The 18,943-nt window shown below is 38.7% G+C and overlaps 1 protein-coding gene across 1 annotated transcript in view; it reads left to right on the forward strand.

Moving 5' to 3' along the window:
- The window catches only part of LOC309559164 (dynein axonemal heavy chain 3-like), a 480,621-nt gene that overhangs the window by 374,108 nt on the left and 87,570 nt on the right, over positions 1-18,943 (forward strand). Inside the window, exon 42 of the mRNA XM_082262311.1 lies at positions 2,543-2,659. Within this exon, the coding sequence (XP_082118437.1) occupies positions 2,543-2,659 (117 nt within the window). The remainder of the gene's footprint in view (positions 1-2,542; positions 2,660-18,943) is intronic.

Raw genomic sequence — 18,943 nt, forward strand, 5'->3', positions numbered from 1 at the left:
TTATTTTTTTAGCATTATACTATAGTCATCTCTGTTTTGTACCTATTCTTAGAGATATCTATACAGCACATACTTATTTGTTTGTAGACTTATATTTATTAGCACATACCAATAAAATATACAATACAAATCATACATTTTTAACATCTACACAACACATTTTATGTTTAGAAAAGGTATATTGGTGGCCCTTGCACCTGCAATTCTGGACAGCCAACTGAGAGTTTTTGCACAGGTGTGTGACACATATAACACTGAAGATGAGACATAATTTCATCAAGATGAATCAGAATTTCAATCCAAGACACACAATGTACAGTTGGAATAATTATGTGTCATAAGCAGCTGGACTGGGGCTGTAAATGATCATAAGCTGTGGGTAGCTGGTGTGGGCTGATCATTCAAATGTTGGCTCTGTTTAAAGAATGGAGAATTGTCAGGTAGAACAGGCATAATCCTTTGTGAAAAAAGAAGGTTTTCAGGAAATCTTTGATCACAGCATACACTTTCATGTTATAACATCATCTTAATTATTTTTGGTATATAGATAAAAACAATCTCCTCTGCTCCAAGCCAAGTCACTCCAACTCTGGACTCTGCACTGGGTGCAGGAGGACCTGGAAGCCATCTATGCTCCAACACATGAGCAAACAGAAATTCTCCACAATCTGATATCATATACATCTGACTTACTGAAAGAAACAATCACCATGAAGTCCTCACTTTTAGGACCTCCCTCTAACATGTTTCACCCAAAACGGCTTACTCAAGGAGATCTCTATACATAAGCTCTTTTCCAGTGAAATGTGTTAGAGGGAAGGTCCAAAGTCAGGGACTTAATAGTGACTTTTTGCTTCAATAAATCAGGATCCATGTGATACTATTGGAATGCAGAATGTCTCTGTTTGTTCAAAATTTATTTTTGACAAACCAAGATAAACTTGCTTGTAAAATGTCCTTTCATTTTGTGAGTTCTGACAGTCTGCTGGCCATCTCATTCCACATCTTTCTGGATTCCCAGCATACTTTGCAGCCCCTCCAATGCTGTTTACTTTAAATTTCTGTGGACTATATATCCCATGGTACCTTGTTGAATGCAAGCAATGATTCTCATATTGACTCTGTCTCCTCTCAGCACCTCTGTTGCTCAGAAGGCTGTGAAATGTGTGACTCAACAGTGCCTGTCCTAGATTTCAAGGAAGGAAATGTGTGGGGATGTACACAAGTAATTTTACAAACTTCAAGGTCATTCACAGTAATATGAGTGGGCTACAAAAAACTAAAATACAATGTGAAAATGATTATATGAATCTACTGTACATTTTGACAATAAATACACTTTAATTCCCTTCATTGGCTTTTCAGGTCTTAAACCAGTTACCCACCGCCTACCGCAGATTTACTGCGGCAGGCAGCCGCTCCTGGGCAAAGTGATGTAGGTATACGTTGCTCGCTCTCAGCTCGTCAGCGGGGAAGCCGATGCGTGTGTCAGGCGGCTCCAATTGCCACCTGACACTCTTGATCGTTCCCCATTGACAGAGAAGGACAGTCGACCATCCTTCTCCCTGGGATGATCAAAGAGCTCATGTGATCCTGCTATATAGGATCACATGTCTCTATGGTCATCTCAGAAGCTACGCCCCCAACAGTTAGAATCACTCCCCTAGGCTCATATTTAACCCCTTGATCACCCACAGGGTTAACCCCTTCCCTGCCAATGGCATTATTACAGTAACGGTGCATATTTGTAGCACTGATTACTGTAGTAATGTCACTGGTACCCTCAAAAGTGTCAAAGATGTAAGTTAGGGGTCCTATCTGTCCGCCGCAATGTCTCAGTCCCGCAAAAAAATGCGGATCGTCGCCATTACTAGTAAAAATAAAAAAAAAAGGCCATAAGTCTTTCCCGTAGTTAGTAAATGCGATAACTTTTGCGCAAACCAATCAAAATACGCTTATTGCAATTTTTTTTTTTTGCAGAAAACAAGTTGCTCTAAAATGTTAAAAAATTGATTTTTACTTTTTTTTTTTTTTTTTGGGAATGTCGCTTTTTTTTGTTTATAGCACAAAAAATAAAAATCGCACAGGTGATCAATGATCAAATACCACCAAAGGAAAGCTCTATTTGTGGGTACAGTGTAGTGTAATTGTTTGTTAAAGTAACGCAGTGCCGAATCGCAAAAAAAGGGCCTGGTCAGGAAGGGGGCAAATCCTTCCGGTCTTAAAGTGGTTAAAGGCATGTGCAAATTTACAAAGCAGCATTGTCTCTTTCCATTACAACAGATTACAAAAAATTGTCCTTGACTAATGCCTGTCATTTTTATTTGGCTATGGCTACATTATTCATGAAATGCTTAGGTGCAGCTTGGAATTCTTAGCCATGTGGATGTGCACATCCCATGTATCCCTATTAAAACACAATACATGTGTATTTATATAAAGTTTTACATAGGTTATCTAAGATTTGGTCTTCTATATGTGCATCTATTTGAAGTCTTGCTTTCTAATGTGATTTTCATTTTCTCGCACCTAATTCTAACAGGCTGGAATATCTCATATGAGTTCAATGAGTCAGACCTGAGAATCAGCATGAGGCAGATGCAGATGTTTCTCAATGAGTATGAAGCAGTTCCTTTCGAGGCTCTTACTTACCTGACAGGTAAGCTGACCACAGTCCTATATTACTTTATCAACACAGAAGGTTCTGTGTGTATTTTATTTTTCAGTGGATTCCAAATTAACATTGCAGACTTGAGACAGAAAGATACAATTTTTACTTTTTAAGTGCAATTCTTTTTCACTAGTGTTAAATTGGTGTTTCTACAGCTCTCTAAATTTTTCATCAACTAAATTAAATCAGTAAAAAGAAAAAGAAAAAAGCAGTAAAAAAAAAAAAAAAAAACTCAAAAAGCAAATATTTATTATTTTGCAGCTTACCAGTTCTTAGATATGATGGCTGCATTTGTTTTGTTATGTTTAGCATAAGTCTGTTGCAGTTTCAGGGATCGGACAGCCCATTTACCACTGGCAGGGGTGCTTAAAATGATCAGCTTTTATTTATGTAAAACCTTTATCCCAAAAAGAAAAGAAACTGTTGCTACAATTTTGACCTCTATCAGCTTATCAAAAGTAAGGTTTTGCCGTCGTCCCTAAATTATTCGTATGTATGGGTTGGTACCTCACGCCAAATTAGGTGGGACTTTTGAGGCAGGTAAAGTAGTAAACAAGTGTGTAAAATCGAAAGTTTAATAGTAGTTTAAACAATGAACATGATAGGTTTAGTTCATAAATAATGGTGGTGGGTTATAGACCCAAGTGAGTAGGTGTGAGAAGTTTAGAAGTTTTGTGACATGTGTTTTATAAGGTGACTTTTTATATGAGGATAGGTCTCTGTCTTTCCACGCTTGGTGGCTTGGAAATTCTGATCAGAGAGTTTTCCTGCGTTTCATACGCGTTTCAGCTACAAAGTGAGCCTTTTTCAATTATTTTGGTCACCAGTTCTGTAACATTAGTATACAGGTAAAGTATTAGTAATTACTCCATATATACCACTGGTTGTATAGAAAAGTGGTATTAAATGAAATATACATACAGATGTTTTTTTGTTCCATGTGTGATTCCTATTGCTCCCTGTTGAACAGCGAGAACCTAGGCTGCATCCTGCAAAATATGACTTATTGTTATGTGGGGTTGAACAAAGAGGGTTTTTTTTTTTTTTTTTAATTGTTGATTTCGGTATGTGGGGGTGCACTTACATGGTATGTTTTTAAGAAAAACATATACAGAGATTCTAACAACGTTGCAGATTGGGTCATACACGGCATATGGTCCAAAAGTCCAAATCAATCTGCCGATAGTTATGTGGAAAATGTAAAATTTTTAAAATAAAATTCATGGCATACAGCGGTACAGTATGACAGATTATTCTATTTTTACTGACCCAAAGATGTACGTGCCTTCTTTGACTCTGTTCCTAGGTATGTATCTTCATATATCCCAACGGGTCTGTGAATAGTTTTGTAGTAATTATTTAGCAGCTGTGCATAATGACATGATGCACTGCTATTCCAAGGTATGTGTATATATAAAATGTATATATCAAAAAATATAAACTGTGTGGTTGTACCTTGGAATCGGTGATTATTCCCTGTGTAAGGGTAAATGCCACATGAGTATTACAGGCAGGGTAATTTTTCATCCAAGGTGGACTGCTGAAAAATGATGAATAATTCAATTTGGAGATGGTCTGTAATTATTGAAATATTTGTCCATTGTGGTGACTGGTAAAGAGAATGAACTTACATTTTTTGGGGGAATCTGTTTGCAGCAGCTTCCAGACGTCCTCTGTCATCCCTCTCAGGGGAAGTGAGGAGGACGGCGGTTCCCCGGCCTTGTAAGCTGATTCGCACATGCGCACTGAGCGCCGCACGTCTCGGCTTCTGATGTCCGTCACCTGGTATCCCTTCTAGTGTGCACGCACCCGCCGGGTGCGTGCGCATCTAGGATTCACCATCGGGACTTCTATTCGGCCGCCGACACAGAGTTTGTATGAGTGCCTTGTCCCATATGAAAATATGGGAATGCCGATGTTACTTCCAGACTCATATACTGCAGCCCCTGGTGTTATGTAAACCCTCAGGGGCTTTCCGTGTCGGGTGTTCTAAACGGTTGCATGGATCACATACATGGTGCTTACATGTTCCATGTTATAAAAAGAAGGCAATACTATTCAGATAATATCTGTTATTATACTTTGATAATATTCATTCAAGCAGTATTACCAGCAGACTATAATACTTAGAGAGATAAAGAAGGAAGAGATAGTGTTTTTTTCTAATGGAAGTTTGGGCACTATCTGATTCATTCGGATTTATCTAATTATATGGTTGAATTTGGACAGTGGCCCACATTCTTTTCAAAACGAGATTTTATATGAATGGATATCTATTATCCTCGAGATTGAGGAAGTAGTCATTGCGGTATATGATGTAAATACTAGATCAATTCATGACACAATGATGATTGCAATAGATTCTTCTTCTGGGCAGGACGAGACTTTTTGTGAATGGATAGTTGGTTTTTGTGACTGGATGGAGGGTTTTAGTCCATTTTCCCAGAGGAAAAACCTTCCAGGAATGGGCGTTAGCTTTCTGTCTTGTTGAGACCTGGGAGAGTGATCGCTTTTAGACGTTTTATCCATCTCATTTCGAGCTGTAATAGTGTTTTGTTCCAGTCTCCCCCCCCCCCCCCTCCTTGGAATGTGAATTCTTTCCAGGGCCATAAATGATATCTCCGGCATTCGGTAGCCATGTTTGTATGCTAAATGTCGGCCAAGGGGTAAATAAAAATTACAAATTTCCATGCTGTTGACATGCTTATTAATTCTTTTACCGAATTCTTGCTTCGTTTTTCCTATATAAAATGCCTTGCATTTGCACCTCATTAGGTACACAATTCCTCTTGTGCAGCAGTTTGCATAATGTCTCGGTACAAATTCTTCTCCATTGGGTAGAGTTGTTTTTATACATTTTTTATAACTTTGCATTGCCCGCATGAGCCACATGGATATGTGCCCTTTAAATTACAGGGGTCCTTCCATGTCCCCTCTTTGAATTCGCTATGAACCAGCTCTTTTTTAATTGATCCTGCCTTCCTGTATGTTACTGGGGGATGATCTGATACGAAGTCTTTCACTGTAGGGTCTTCTTTCAAGATGGTCCAATGTTTCTCCAAGATGTTTTTTATTTTTTTATGTTCATTGGTATACCTCATGATTATGTGAGTTTTCTGATCCTGCTCCTTTGAATCTGTTGTCTGTTTTTTAAATACAATTTCTTGTCTGTCTTTTATCCTAACCTTGTTAAAGGCTTTTCTCAGAGAGGTTTTTGAATATCCTCTTTCCAGAAGTCTAGTTGTTAATTGGTCTGCTTCTTTTTGAAAATCGCCCATATTTGTACAATTTCTCTTTATCCTGAGATACTGGCTGTATGGAATGGCCTTTTTCAGTGAAGTAGGGTGGAAGCTATCAGCGTGCAATATCATGTTTCCAGCCGTTTTTTTCCTGTAGAGTGTAGTTTTGACTGTGCCATCGTGTTCTTTGCAAATCCAAGTGTCCAGGAAAGGAATTCTGTCTTTACTATAATTCAGAGTAAAGAACATATTATATGTATTTTTGTTCAATGCTTTCTCAAAATCCTTGATCAGATCTTCTGATCCCGTCCATACAATCAGTATGTCATCTATAAAGCGTTGCCATACCAGGATGTTGTTAGCGTAGATTACATTTTCCTCGTTCCCTAGGAACTCTTGTTTCCAGGCTCCGAGATAAAGATTTGCATACGATGGTGCACAGCTTGTTGTAATGTTCTGGTACCTTTGGTACCCTAATTCCACTTTTCCTAAGTGTATGCGCCCCACCATTCTCTTTTGGTAAGGTGCGCATACACCTTTTAGACCGATGCTGTCATCACTGAGCGCCGCTGGAGCGGCTATTTCAACCTCCGGCGGTCTCACTCACATGTTCGTTCAACGCTGCATAATCTGCCTTGAAGCTCTCATGCTTGCAAGCATACCTCGCTATCGGAACCACGCTGCTGATCCCTGTATCCCGCTACCGGATCATCCGCTCTTGCCGAACCTCTCCTCTACTACATTGCTACTAGTGATAAGTACCCCACAGGGGAAACCTCTATAACCTTCATACTAAAGCTTACACTATCTAGCTCTGCATACTAAGGACTATTACTACATCTGCATTAACTAAGATTGCTAGCTCTTGAGCCTAATACCATCTGCTCTTGCACTGGGTTGGTCTATCCTGTATGTTCACCTGCTACTCTATCATCTGCTACCATACATGATTGCTTAACCTATCTGCATCTCATCTGCTACTATCTTACTTTCAAGAACATTCCTTTCAAGTGTCTGTCATCTACCATCTCTACCCAACCTGTCTCTTCAGCCTATCATCACTATATTACTATACATATAAGTCACTCTAGGAACATCTTATTGAGTGTGTGTATCTACTTGCTGAATTGAGACTATCCACACATGATGAGTCTTGGGAGTTGGGATTGGTGTCTCAGCGTTTCTCTACATGACTACTGAAGTGGAATATTTCTGCAGCTGTAAATCCACATTATACATAAAACGCAGGAGCGTTACAGATTGAACGAACCTCAAATGGATTCAGCAGAAATAACCACTCAGGTGACACAATTAAAACAGCAAGTAACTGCGTTAATACACGCACTTGCTGAATTAAGAGAAGAAAATCAGGCTCTGACGCAGCAGGTAACCAGACTGACACAACTTACCACTGCTCAGTCCCCTGAACCCAAAATAAATCCTCCTTTGGTATTACAGGCGATCGCAAAAAATTTCACGAATTTAAAAACGCATGTGAGTTACTTTTCTTGCTAAAACCCCGTACCTACCTTACTGATCACATTAAGGTTTGTACTATTATTTCTTACCTAACAGGCGATCCTCGGGCCTGGGCAGACTCTCTTTTTGAGAAAAACGATCAGCTTCTCAAATCCTATGCCTTATTTCTAGCAGAACTTACTAGCCTATATGATGATCCCAATAGGCAGAGTACTGCCGATCTTCAATTAAGGTCCTTGAAACAAGGTAGGAGACCTGTGGAAGACTTTGTCGCAGGAATCAAGATGGACATGAGTAAGATATCCTGCATTCAGGATTGGCCTACACCAACCACCCGCAAGGCGCTACAGCGATTCCTTGGATTTTCTAATTTCTACAGGAAATTCATCAGGAACTTCTCTGCCATTGTGAGACCCCTCACACAGCTCACTAGCATTAAGAGACCATTCAAATGGTCAGATGAAGCAAATAAAGCTTTTCACCTGTTAAAGACAAGGTTTACTTCTGCTCCCATACTACGCCATCCAGACCCATCCCTCCAATACATTCTGGAAGTAGATGCGTCAAACATGGCAGTAGGAGCAATACTCTCCCAACGACCAACTAACACTTCACCACTCCATCCAGTCGCCTTCTTTTCTAAATCCTTAAGCAGTCCAGAGGTAAATTACCCCGTGGGTGAAAAGGAACTGCTTGCTATAAAATTGGCTCTGGAGAATTGGCGACATCTACTCGAAGGCACCCGATTACCAATACTTATATACACGGACCATAAAAATCTTCAATATCTTCAGACTAACAAAACTCTCTCTTACCGACAGGTACGATGGTCACTGTTCTTTCTAAGGTTTAACTTCCTAGTGACCTACACACCTGCAGATAAGAACAAAAAGGCGGATGCACTATCACGACTAACTGAAGAAAACTACTTCGAAATCCCTTCCGTTCCTATAATACCTCACAAGCGTATTATTGGAGTTGTCCGTTCTTTGAAGGAAGAGGTTTTGCATGGTATAAGTTTGGATTCACCCCCACCACAACTAAATACCGATGCAGAAGGCTTCCTCTACTACAACGACAAACTTTACATACCACCTACCATGCGCACCAAGATCTTGGAATTATCGCATGATGTGCCTATGGCAGGACATATGGGTATGACAAAGACTCTTAATCTGATTACCAGACAATTCTGGTGGCCTGACATGAAAACATCTATACAAAAATTTGTCTCTTCATGCAATGTCTGTGCCAGGTCCGAAATTGACACTACGAGACCATCCGGTCTACTATGCAGTCTACCAATACCCCAAACTCCATGGGAAGTTGTGTCCTTGGACTTTATAGTAGAACTACCTCCTTCCAAAGGATTTAATACCATCTTGGTGTCAGTGGACCATCTGACAAAGATGGCACATTTCATTGCTATTCGCAGACTACCTTCGTCCAAACAAACAGCAGAACTCCTGATGAAACATGTCTTTAAGTTACATGGTATCCCAAAAACTCTTCTGTCTGACCGTGGATCACAATTTATTTCCAAGTTCTGGCAAGAACTATGTCACATATACGAATTGAGCGGAAGCTCACTTCTCCTTACCATCCGCAGACCAACGGACAGACTGAAAGAGTCAACCAATGCATCGAGCAATATTTACGTTGTTACACTTCTTACCAACAGGATGATTGGGTGGATCTTCTCCCTCTGGCAGAATTTGCCTACAACAACGCAACCCACAGTACGACCAAGCAGAGTCCGTTCTACTTGAACTATGGGTTTCATCTGTTGTGCGTTTTGGTATAAAATTTGACTATTTTTAATTTATTACTAAAAGGCGGTGTCTGAACTATCAATAAAATTATGATGCAGTGCCTCCAGCCGATTACGGCAAATAATTTAATAACTAAAAACAAAACCCAATCAATTTTGTTCAGACATTCATAGTATACCACGCAATTTTCCCGAGTTCTTTTTTTTTTTTTTATCAGTTAATTTCTTTTTAAAAGCATATACCAATCTTAGTGAAACAGTCTACAGTAGGGAATATATATATAAGAATATTTATTCGCAAGACATATTTTCACCATAAATGATCATACTTGAATGACACAAAGAGATAACCTTACACAAAATACCAACTTAAAACAATAAATGCAATGTGATATTTAGCTAAACAATGAAAGTAAAATAAAGCAAGATTATGTTTTTCCCAGGTGTAGTATGAACCATAAATGAATATTCTATATAATCAGACCACAATAGTCTGCGAATCACATGGCCGAAAGTCATTCCACTGCAGATGAAGTGAGAATAAGCCATGCAAAACGGAAGACGTAAAATCGCAAATAATGCGCTTAATCTGATATTAAAAATGTTATAAAAACAAAAATCATCTCTTTAGAGAAAAATCTACATATGGTTTATACGGCTGGGATTGTACTTTCATTACCCTTTAAATAGGAAATGTAAAACATTTAAGGAAGTACATAAACAATATTGAATAATAATCAAATAACAGCAAGGCATAATTACCATATTTAAAATGGCCGCTTAGCTTAGAATAGTAGTTACCAGGTTCCTTAAGATGGCTGCATTTCCAAGATGGTGGCCAATTAGGGAGGAGTTTCGCTTGGCGTCCCTCAAAGGTTCAGATACATGGTGGACCAAGATGGCGTCTGTGTAGATGAGTCTATGCATGGCTGTTAGTAGTGTGTATGTTGTAAGTGTGATGTGTCTTGTGTGTGTCTGTTGTGTTGTCTATTACATCTCTGGTTTCTTTTTATTTTGTGTTGAACAAAAGGGCAGTAAAAATTATCATAAGCCAAACCCAGTGGGAGGAACATTATTCCTATTGGTTGGAACATCTTATTCATTAACTGGTGATGTCATAGGGTGACACCTCTTGGTTAACCAGTATATTAAAATTAATTAAAAATTTCTCCATTTAAGACTATTATAAAAAAAAAACATAAAATGTAATCATGCTCTCATCTATGACGTCCATTTAATCCACCAGGTATCTGAATAAAGATTAATCTTGGTAACACTATTCTAATATTTAATATATCTTATGTAATATATATATTGGATTTTACTTTTTAACCCAAGACTTCAATTAGTAGCAGTAAGAATTGTATAGATACATATACAGTTATATATATTGATACACAACAGCTTGTATATGTAACTTTTTCTATACATGGTTTGTTTCCAATTAGAGTATTATCCATTTAAGGGATTACTATGTTAACAACAGTACATTTATGATTTGGACTGGATGATAAAATATGGGCGAAATTTCTGACCATTTGACACTACTATATGATAGAATATAATGTACTTCTCAGTAGGAAGTTGTCATAACATCATAGTTCCATAACACCTTTTGTATATGATGGGGCAAAGATATCAGTTTATGATTTTATGAAATTCATTTTGAGATTTGCAGTTCTCATCAGCCTAAGTGACTCTGATATCATTTAATTTTCAATGGACAATTGTCTGTATGACACAATCTTTAACCATGTAAGTGTATGGGAATGTATTACCAATTCCAGTCTTTGTCAAGGCTAATTTCTATTTGTTTGTCCTCTCATGATTTAGACAATGGCTTATTTGCTGGTAGGTGATTGAACACAGGTGTTATCCTGAAATTGAGTTTCGCCCATTGTGTGAGTCATGGCCTGAACATAAAGTTTTACGACCTCTCTGGTTTTTCGTGTTTCAAGACCAGGGGAAGGATGTCTTATGTAAACCTTTTCCCCCAAAGGCCGATCCACCTGTGATAAGCGATTTATTTATCTGTCTTTCTGAGTATTGTATTTAAAAGTTTGTCAAACACATTTTCCTTTCGGGGCAGATGACACAGCTTCTCATCTCAAAGTTCAGGCAAACAAAACCATGTCAAACAATGGACGCAATGTGTGTTTCAAACTGAAAGAGTTTTGACTCAATATGTAGCAAGGTCAATGGAGGCCTCAAAGTTCACAATTCTTGACCTGTAATAATAAAAATGTATTTCTATTTCGCACTGAAAGTTTAACAAATCCCCCCTCTTGGAAAAATTGTGAAAATTGCCGTAGCCGTTTGAAACATTTTTCCAAGGCAGAACTTTTGAAGAAATAGGGCTTAAATCGGACTTTGACAGCTTTGTAGATAGGTATGGAATAGTTGAATGGGGTGTAGACACCTGCAAGTAGGTGTAGTGACTTCAGTAAACAAGCATGGTGACTCCGAGTGAGGTGTGGATCCAAGGGTTATCGTCTGTTGGCCAGTGGAATGTGGATTTCTCCGGGCACTTTTGCCTTTGGCTGTCTTGACGGGTTCGTCTTAGTAGACCGGCCATCAGGGGTATCCAGGGTCCTTCACACTGTACCCCCCTTTGGGTGTCTCAGACACATCAGACTCTCGGTTTCCTGCTTACTTCCTGGATCTCTTAGTCCTATAAAGGAAAATGGATTCCATGAGAAAATGATACACACAGTTTTCAGCCATAACTTTTAGTTGGGATTTAAAATGTGAGGTTGGTATCCTGAACTTCCTCCGAGTCCTCCTTTTATTCCATCGTGTGATCAGCCTTTTATCTGACCACCATGGACGGTGAGACTATATATGCAACCTTTCCCAGGGGAGACTGACTTCTGGGGCTCATTAACATGGGACGTATTCATCACCATGGATACCACACATTGAACAATTGAACAGTAATATACTATTTTTGTTAGAATTTACCTTCTACTTGGGAGGAAAAGAAAATATATATAATATCCCCCCTTTGGGGCATCAATGCAATTCATGGTAGGCAACAAAACTACCTGACATTGAGGATTCTTCTTGGTTACCGTAATACCACCTTTAACCTCTTGACTTCATTACGTCATTAGGGTTTGATCCTCCTTGTATCACCGCCATTGGCGATTTTTCGAAATGTGCCCGCTTTGAGCGACCTGTTTGAGTCAGAGGGATGAAGTGACCACTGAAAAATAGGAGAGTAGTTATTATCTAACAACCAAGATCCCCCTGACAGGGATTTTCAGGATCCTCAATACTGTGACCTGGGGATAAAATGGTGTTAGAACCTCTGTCTCCTATGCATCCATTCAGTGTGTCCCTCTGATCCCTTGCTATTTGGGCATTTAAGGATTTTGTGGCCTTTGGCTGGCCACAAGATTTGTTCCTAAAGAGGAATTATTTTAGTTCGGGCTACAGTGCCCTGAGTGAACCAAGTGATCATCCGATCCACCTTGGCATCTATTCTGCTGAAAAACCTTTTCAGAAATTGAATTATTGGCTTTTTTTTTTTTTTTTATATATATTTGGCTCCGCTTCCTGCGGTGCCTATGTCTCTCGGGTACAGACAGATGGGACAGATCCCTATCAGAACCATTCGCTCGGTTCTGGCGGGGTCTGGGCCTTAATGTCTCCATCTTCCCGAGGATTTTGGGGAGCCCTAAGATGGGGAAAATCCCTATTTATTTGTGGGGTCCCCCCTTTTGTTGAGGATATTTGGCATAGCGAGGATTTCCATCCTCAAGGGTGAATTGGGCTCTTTGGGGATACTCCCTGGAGACTCTTTTTAACCTTGGGCCCTGTCCCCTTGGAAAGAAATCCTAAAATGGCCTCTGTTCCCCCCTCCTTATTGGTGGGGTGTCCGGTGTCCTCCTTGAGGTATCCGGTATAAAATCTTGCTCCTTTTTATTTATTTATTTATTTATTTATTTATTTAGTGTTAAGGTTAAGGAGAAAGGTGTGTTTCTGCCACAATTTTGGTGACAGGCTTACGCCTTTCTTTGTATTCACTGGTCTGTTGGATGGAGTGCAAATTGTCGCTCTCTTTTACCAACCATTCCAGTGAACACCCCAACTTGTAGTCCCCGGCCAAACTTATTTTTATGTACCTGGCCGATGCCTCAAAGCACAGGGTTTTAAATTCTGGATAGTTGTACTCAGGCTCCTCCATTGAAGGGTGTTAGGCACTTTTGAGTACAGTACAGCAAAAATTTAGTGGGCTTTGGTGCTGTGTACATTTTAAATTATATATAGCAGCTCTAGCAGCGGTAAGGGTTTTCTTTTTTTTTTTTTTTTTGTGTGTGGGCCGACTTTTAAATTACATCCTTGAGGCACAACACAGATAGGCTGTTTTCGTAGGCCTCAAGATGATTAGTAATGTCTAAGGACCCTTTCTTAATACAAATCGGGACAGTACTCTTTTTAAAACAAACTTTTTAAATTCTGGAGGTGTATGGTATCTCTTTAGGGGTGCTAGTCTTTTTGCGGTGACCCGATATGACTCATACCTAGTTATGTATGGCTGCCCAATTTCTGCCCTCCTATCTTAGGAATATGGCTGGGGTAGGACGTGGACTCTTTGCCTAACTCTCCCCCCCTTGTCTGGGTCTTAACCATCAGACTGGGAGTCATATCTGGGTCTAATTAATTACTTCATTTTATTTATAATGCAGGACTGATAAGCAGTACCCTTTTGTATGGACACCATAACCTTTTTGAACTTTCCTATTTATTTATTTATGAATTCCTGTCCTTACTGGAACTGTTACATTTTTATTTTTATTTATTTTTTTTTATTTTTAAATTTTCCACTGCTGGTTACTTGGCAACTTAATTTTCAACTGCTGGTTACTTGGCAACTTCCGCTAAAAGAAAAAAATTTTCCTTGCTCAAAACTTCCTACTTATTGCATTAATCGTTTACATTGTTCTTTCAAATGGTTGCTTATATTACAGCTTTCTGAATAAAACTTCTGCCACAGTTCTACTTTTTCCTGCAGTTTCACGCTACATCCTCTTAACTTATGTGTCCCAATAGAGGTCACTTTCACCTGCTCAAGGAGGTTCCTTATCTCACTTCTTATTATTTGGAGTGGAGATTAGAACTTTACTAAATTCCTTTTTGCTGAGCCTTATGGTGCAGTTCCTCACAGAGATACAGTAAGATTGGCCATGATTCTAAAAGTATGTGATCACGCTTCCTGACGTCTTTGGGGTTAGAGAAGCTTTCGGTGAGTTCATACATCAGGTTTTCCCCTACCCACGTCTGGTGCCCATTTTCGGCCCGACTTTTTCTGAGGATTTTGGTATGACTCCAACTAGCCTATACATACACCACCATTTTAGACTCAGAGAGGTGTCTCTACATATTCTAGATCTGTGCCGAATCTACTGGGGCTGTGGGATTGACATCTAGCCAGAGTTGGCAGCGTGAACCTTACCTTATGTAGACATTTTAGGGCATTACTATCAATATTCACAATTAAATAATTTTAAAAAAAATTCTATTTTTTTTTTGCAAAGTTATTAATTATGTCACCATGATCAAAATTATGATTGGCATATGTAAGAAATTAATGATATCTCAGCAGTGCCTCCATTTAATATGTTGTGCGTTTTGGTATAAAATTTGACTATTTTTAATTTATTACTAAAAGGCGGTGTCTGAACTATCAATAAAATTATGATGCAGTGCCTCCAGCCGATTACGGCAAATAATTTAATAACTAAAAACAAAACCCAATCAATTTTGTTCAGACATTCATAGTATACCACGCAATTTTCCCGAGTTCTTTTTTTTTTTTTTATCAGTTAATTTCTTTTTAAAAGCATATACCAATCTTAGTGAAACAGTCTACAGTAGGGAATATATATATAAGAATATTTATTCGCAAGACATATTTTCACCATAAATGATCATACTTGAATGACACAAAGAGATAACCTTACACAAAATACCAACTTAAAACAATAAATGCAATGTGATATTTAGCTAAACGATGAAAGTAAAATAAAGCAAGATTATGTTTTTCCCAGGTGTAGTATGAACCATAAATTAATATTCTATATAATCAGACCACAATAGTCTGCGAATCACATGGCCGAAAGTCATTCCACTGCAGATGAAGTGAGAATAAGCCATGCAAAACGGAAGACGTAAAATCGCAAATAATGCGCTTAATCTGATATTAAAAATGTTATAAAAACAAAAATCATCTCTTTAGAGAAAAATCTACATATGGTTTATACGGCTGGGATTGTACTTTCATTACCCTTTAAATAGGAAATGTAAAACATTTAAGGAAGTACATAAACAATATTGAATAATAATCAAATAACAGCAAGGCATAATTACCATATTTAAAATGGCCGCTTAGCTTAGAATAGTAGTTACCAGGTTCCTTAAGATGGCTGCATTTCCAAGATGGTGGCCAATTAGGGAGGAGTTTCGCTTGGCGTCCCTCAAAGGCTCAGATACATGGTGGACCAAGATGGCGTCTGTGTAGATGAGTCTATGCATGGCTGTTAGTAGTGTGTATGTTGTAAGTGTGATGTGTCTTGTGTGTGTCTGTTGTGTTGTGTCTATTACATCTCTGGTTTCTTTTTATTTTGTGTTGAACAAAAGGGCAGTAAAAATTATCATAAGCCAAACCCAGTGGGAGGAACATTATTCCTATTGGTTGGAACATCTTATTCATTAACTGGTGATGTCATAGGGTGACACCTCTTGGTTAACCAGTATATTAAAATTAAATAAAAATTTCTCCATTTAAGACTATTATAAAAAAAAACATAAAATGTAATCATGCTCTCATCTATGACGTCCATTTAATCCACCAGGTATCTGAATAAAGATTAATCTGGATACCACCATTCTCATATTTAATATATCTTACGTAATATATATATATTGGATTTTACTTTTTAACCCAAGACTTCGATTAGTAGCAGTAAGAATTATATAGATACATATACAGTTATATATATTGATGCACAACAGCTTGTATATGTAACTTTTTCTACACATGGTTTGTTTCCAATTAAAGTATTATCCATTTAAGGGATTATTATGTTAACAACAGTACATTCATGATTTTGGGACTGGATGATAAAATATGGGCGAAATTTCTGACCATTTGACACTACTATATGATAGAATATAATGTACTTCTCAGTAGGAGGTTGTCATAACAACATAGTTCCATAACACCTTTTGTATATGATGGGGCAAAGATGTTGTATCAGTTTATGATTTTATGAAATTCATTTTGAGATTTGCAGTTCTCGTCATTCTAAGTGACAATGTTTATCATTTAATTTTCAATGGACAATTGTCTGTATGACACAATCTTTAACCATGTAAGTGTATGGGAATGTATTACCAATTCCAGTCTTTGTCAAGGCTAATTTCTATTTGTTTGTCCTCTCATGATTTAGACAATGGCTTATTTGCTGGTAGGTGATTGAACACAGGTGTTATCCTGAAATTGAGTTTCGCCCATTGTGTGAGTCATGGCCTGAACATAAAGTTTTACGACCTCTCTGGTTTTTCGTGTTTCAAGACCAGGGGAAGGATGTCTTATGTAAACCTTTTCCCCCAAAGGCCGATCCACCTGTGATAAGCGATTTATTTATCTGTCTTTCTGAGTATTGTATTTAAAAGTTTGTCAAACACATTTTCCTTTCGGGGCAGATGACACAGCTTCTCATCTCAAAGTTCAGGCAAACAAAACCATGTCAAACAATGGACGCAATGTGTGTTTCAAACTGAAAGAGTTTTGACTCAATATGTAGCAAGGTCAATGGAGGCCTCAAAGTTCACAATTCTTGACCTGTAATAATAAAAATGTATTTCTATTTCGCACTGAAAGTTTAACACATCCCTCTATTCTTCCACCACGCATCCTTCCTTCAAATAACCCAGTAGCCTCAGACTATCTTACCCAAATAAAGGACTCTCTGGGTTTGCTTAATACTACCATTGCACACGCTCATAGTCAACAAAAGAAGTACTATGATCTTCGCAGAAGACCTTCTCTTCAGTATGCTATTGGGGACCTCGTTTGGCTCTCAACAAAAAATTAAGACTGAAAATCCCTAGCAAAAAGCATGGACCTCTCTTCTTGGGACCTTTCCCAATCAAGAAACTTATTGGAAAAGCTGCAGTACAGCTTACATTGCCAATAGACCTCAAAATACATCCCATTTTCCATGTGTCGCTACTGAAGCCCCATGTTCCTGACCAAGAAATAAGGCCTACTATCCCACTTCCTCCTCCTGTACAAGTTGAAGGTGGAGAAAAATATGAGATAAAAGAGATTCTGGATTCTCGTATCCACAGAAGAAAACTTCAATACTTAGTTCGATGGAAGAACTATGGGCCCCAAGACGACACCTGGCTAAACACCTCTGACATACATGCCCCTAGATTAATCCGCAACTTTCATGCGAAGTACCCAGACAAACCAGCTCCAGAGGCCTTCAGGAGCCGGCCTTAAGGGGGGGGTACTGTAATGTTCTGGTACCTTTGGTACCCTAATTCCACTTTTCCTAAGTGTATGCGCCCCACCATTCTCTTTTGGTAAGGTGCGCATACACCTTTAAGACCGATGCTGTCATCACTGAGCGCCGCTGGAGCGGCTATTTCAACCTCCGGCGGTCTCACTCACATGTTCGTTCAACGCCGCATAATCTGCCTTGAAGCTCTCATGCTTGCAAGCATACCTCGCTATCGGAACCACGCTGCTGATCCCTGTATCCCGCTACCGGATCATCCGCTCTCGCCGAACCTCTCCTCTACTACATTGCTACTAGTGATAAGTACCCCACAGGGGAAACCTCTATAACCTTCATACTAAAGCTTACACTATCTAGCTCTGCATACTAAGGACTATTACTACATCTGCATTAACTAAGATTGCTAGCTCTTGAGCCTAATACCATCTACTCTTGCACTGGGTTGGTCTATCCTGTATGTTCACCTGCTACTCTATCATCTGCTACCATACATGATTGCTTAACCTATCTGCATCCCATCTGCTACTATCTTACTTTCAAGAACATTCCTTTCAAGTGTCTGTCATCTACCATCTCTACCCAACCTGTCTCTTCAGCCTATCATCGCTATATCACTATACATATAAGTCACTCTAGGAACATCTTATTAAGTGTGTGTATCTACTTGCTGAATTGAGACTATTCACACATGATGAGTCTTGGGAGTTGGGGTTGGTGTCTCAGCGTTTCTCTACATGACTACTGAAGTGGAATATTTCTGCAGCTGTAAATCCACATTATACATAAAACGCAGGAGCGTTACACTTGTGCCCATGGCCACTCCACAGGTCTGCAGAAAATATGAGCCATCAAAGGTAAAGAAATTTCGATTCAAGATGAAGTTTAGCATTGTAATTATAAAGTTGTTGAAGCTTTCATCATGCAGGCTTTGCTCGCTAAGTATATTTTTAATTGTTGCCAAACCTTTTTTATGAGGTACAGTGCCTTGCGAAAATATTCGACCCCCTTGAACTTTGCGACCTTTTGCCACATTTCAGGCTTCAAAAGGTATAAAACTAATTTTTTGTGAAGAATCAACAGCAAGTGGGACACAATTATGAAGTGGAACAAAATTTATTGGATAGTTCAAACTTTAACAAATAAAAAACTGAAAAATTGGGCGTGCAAAATTATTCAGCCCCTTTACTTTCAGTGCAGCAAACTCTCTCCAGAAGTTCAGTGAGGATCTCTGAATGATCCAATGTTGACC

The sequence above is a fragment of the Pelophylax lessonae genome (genome assembly GCF_965119305.1).
Source record: "Pelophylax lessonae genome assembly, chromosome: 6".
Lineage (NCBI taxonomy): Eukaryota > Metazoa > Chordata > Amphibia > Anura > Ranidae > Pelophylax > Pelophylax lessonae.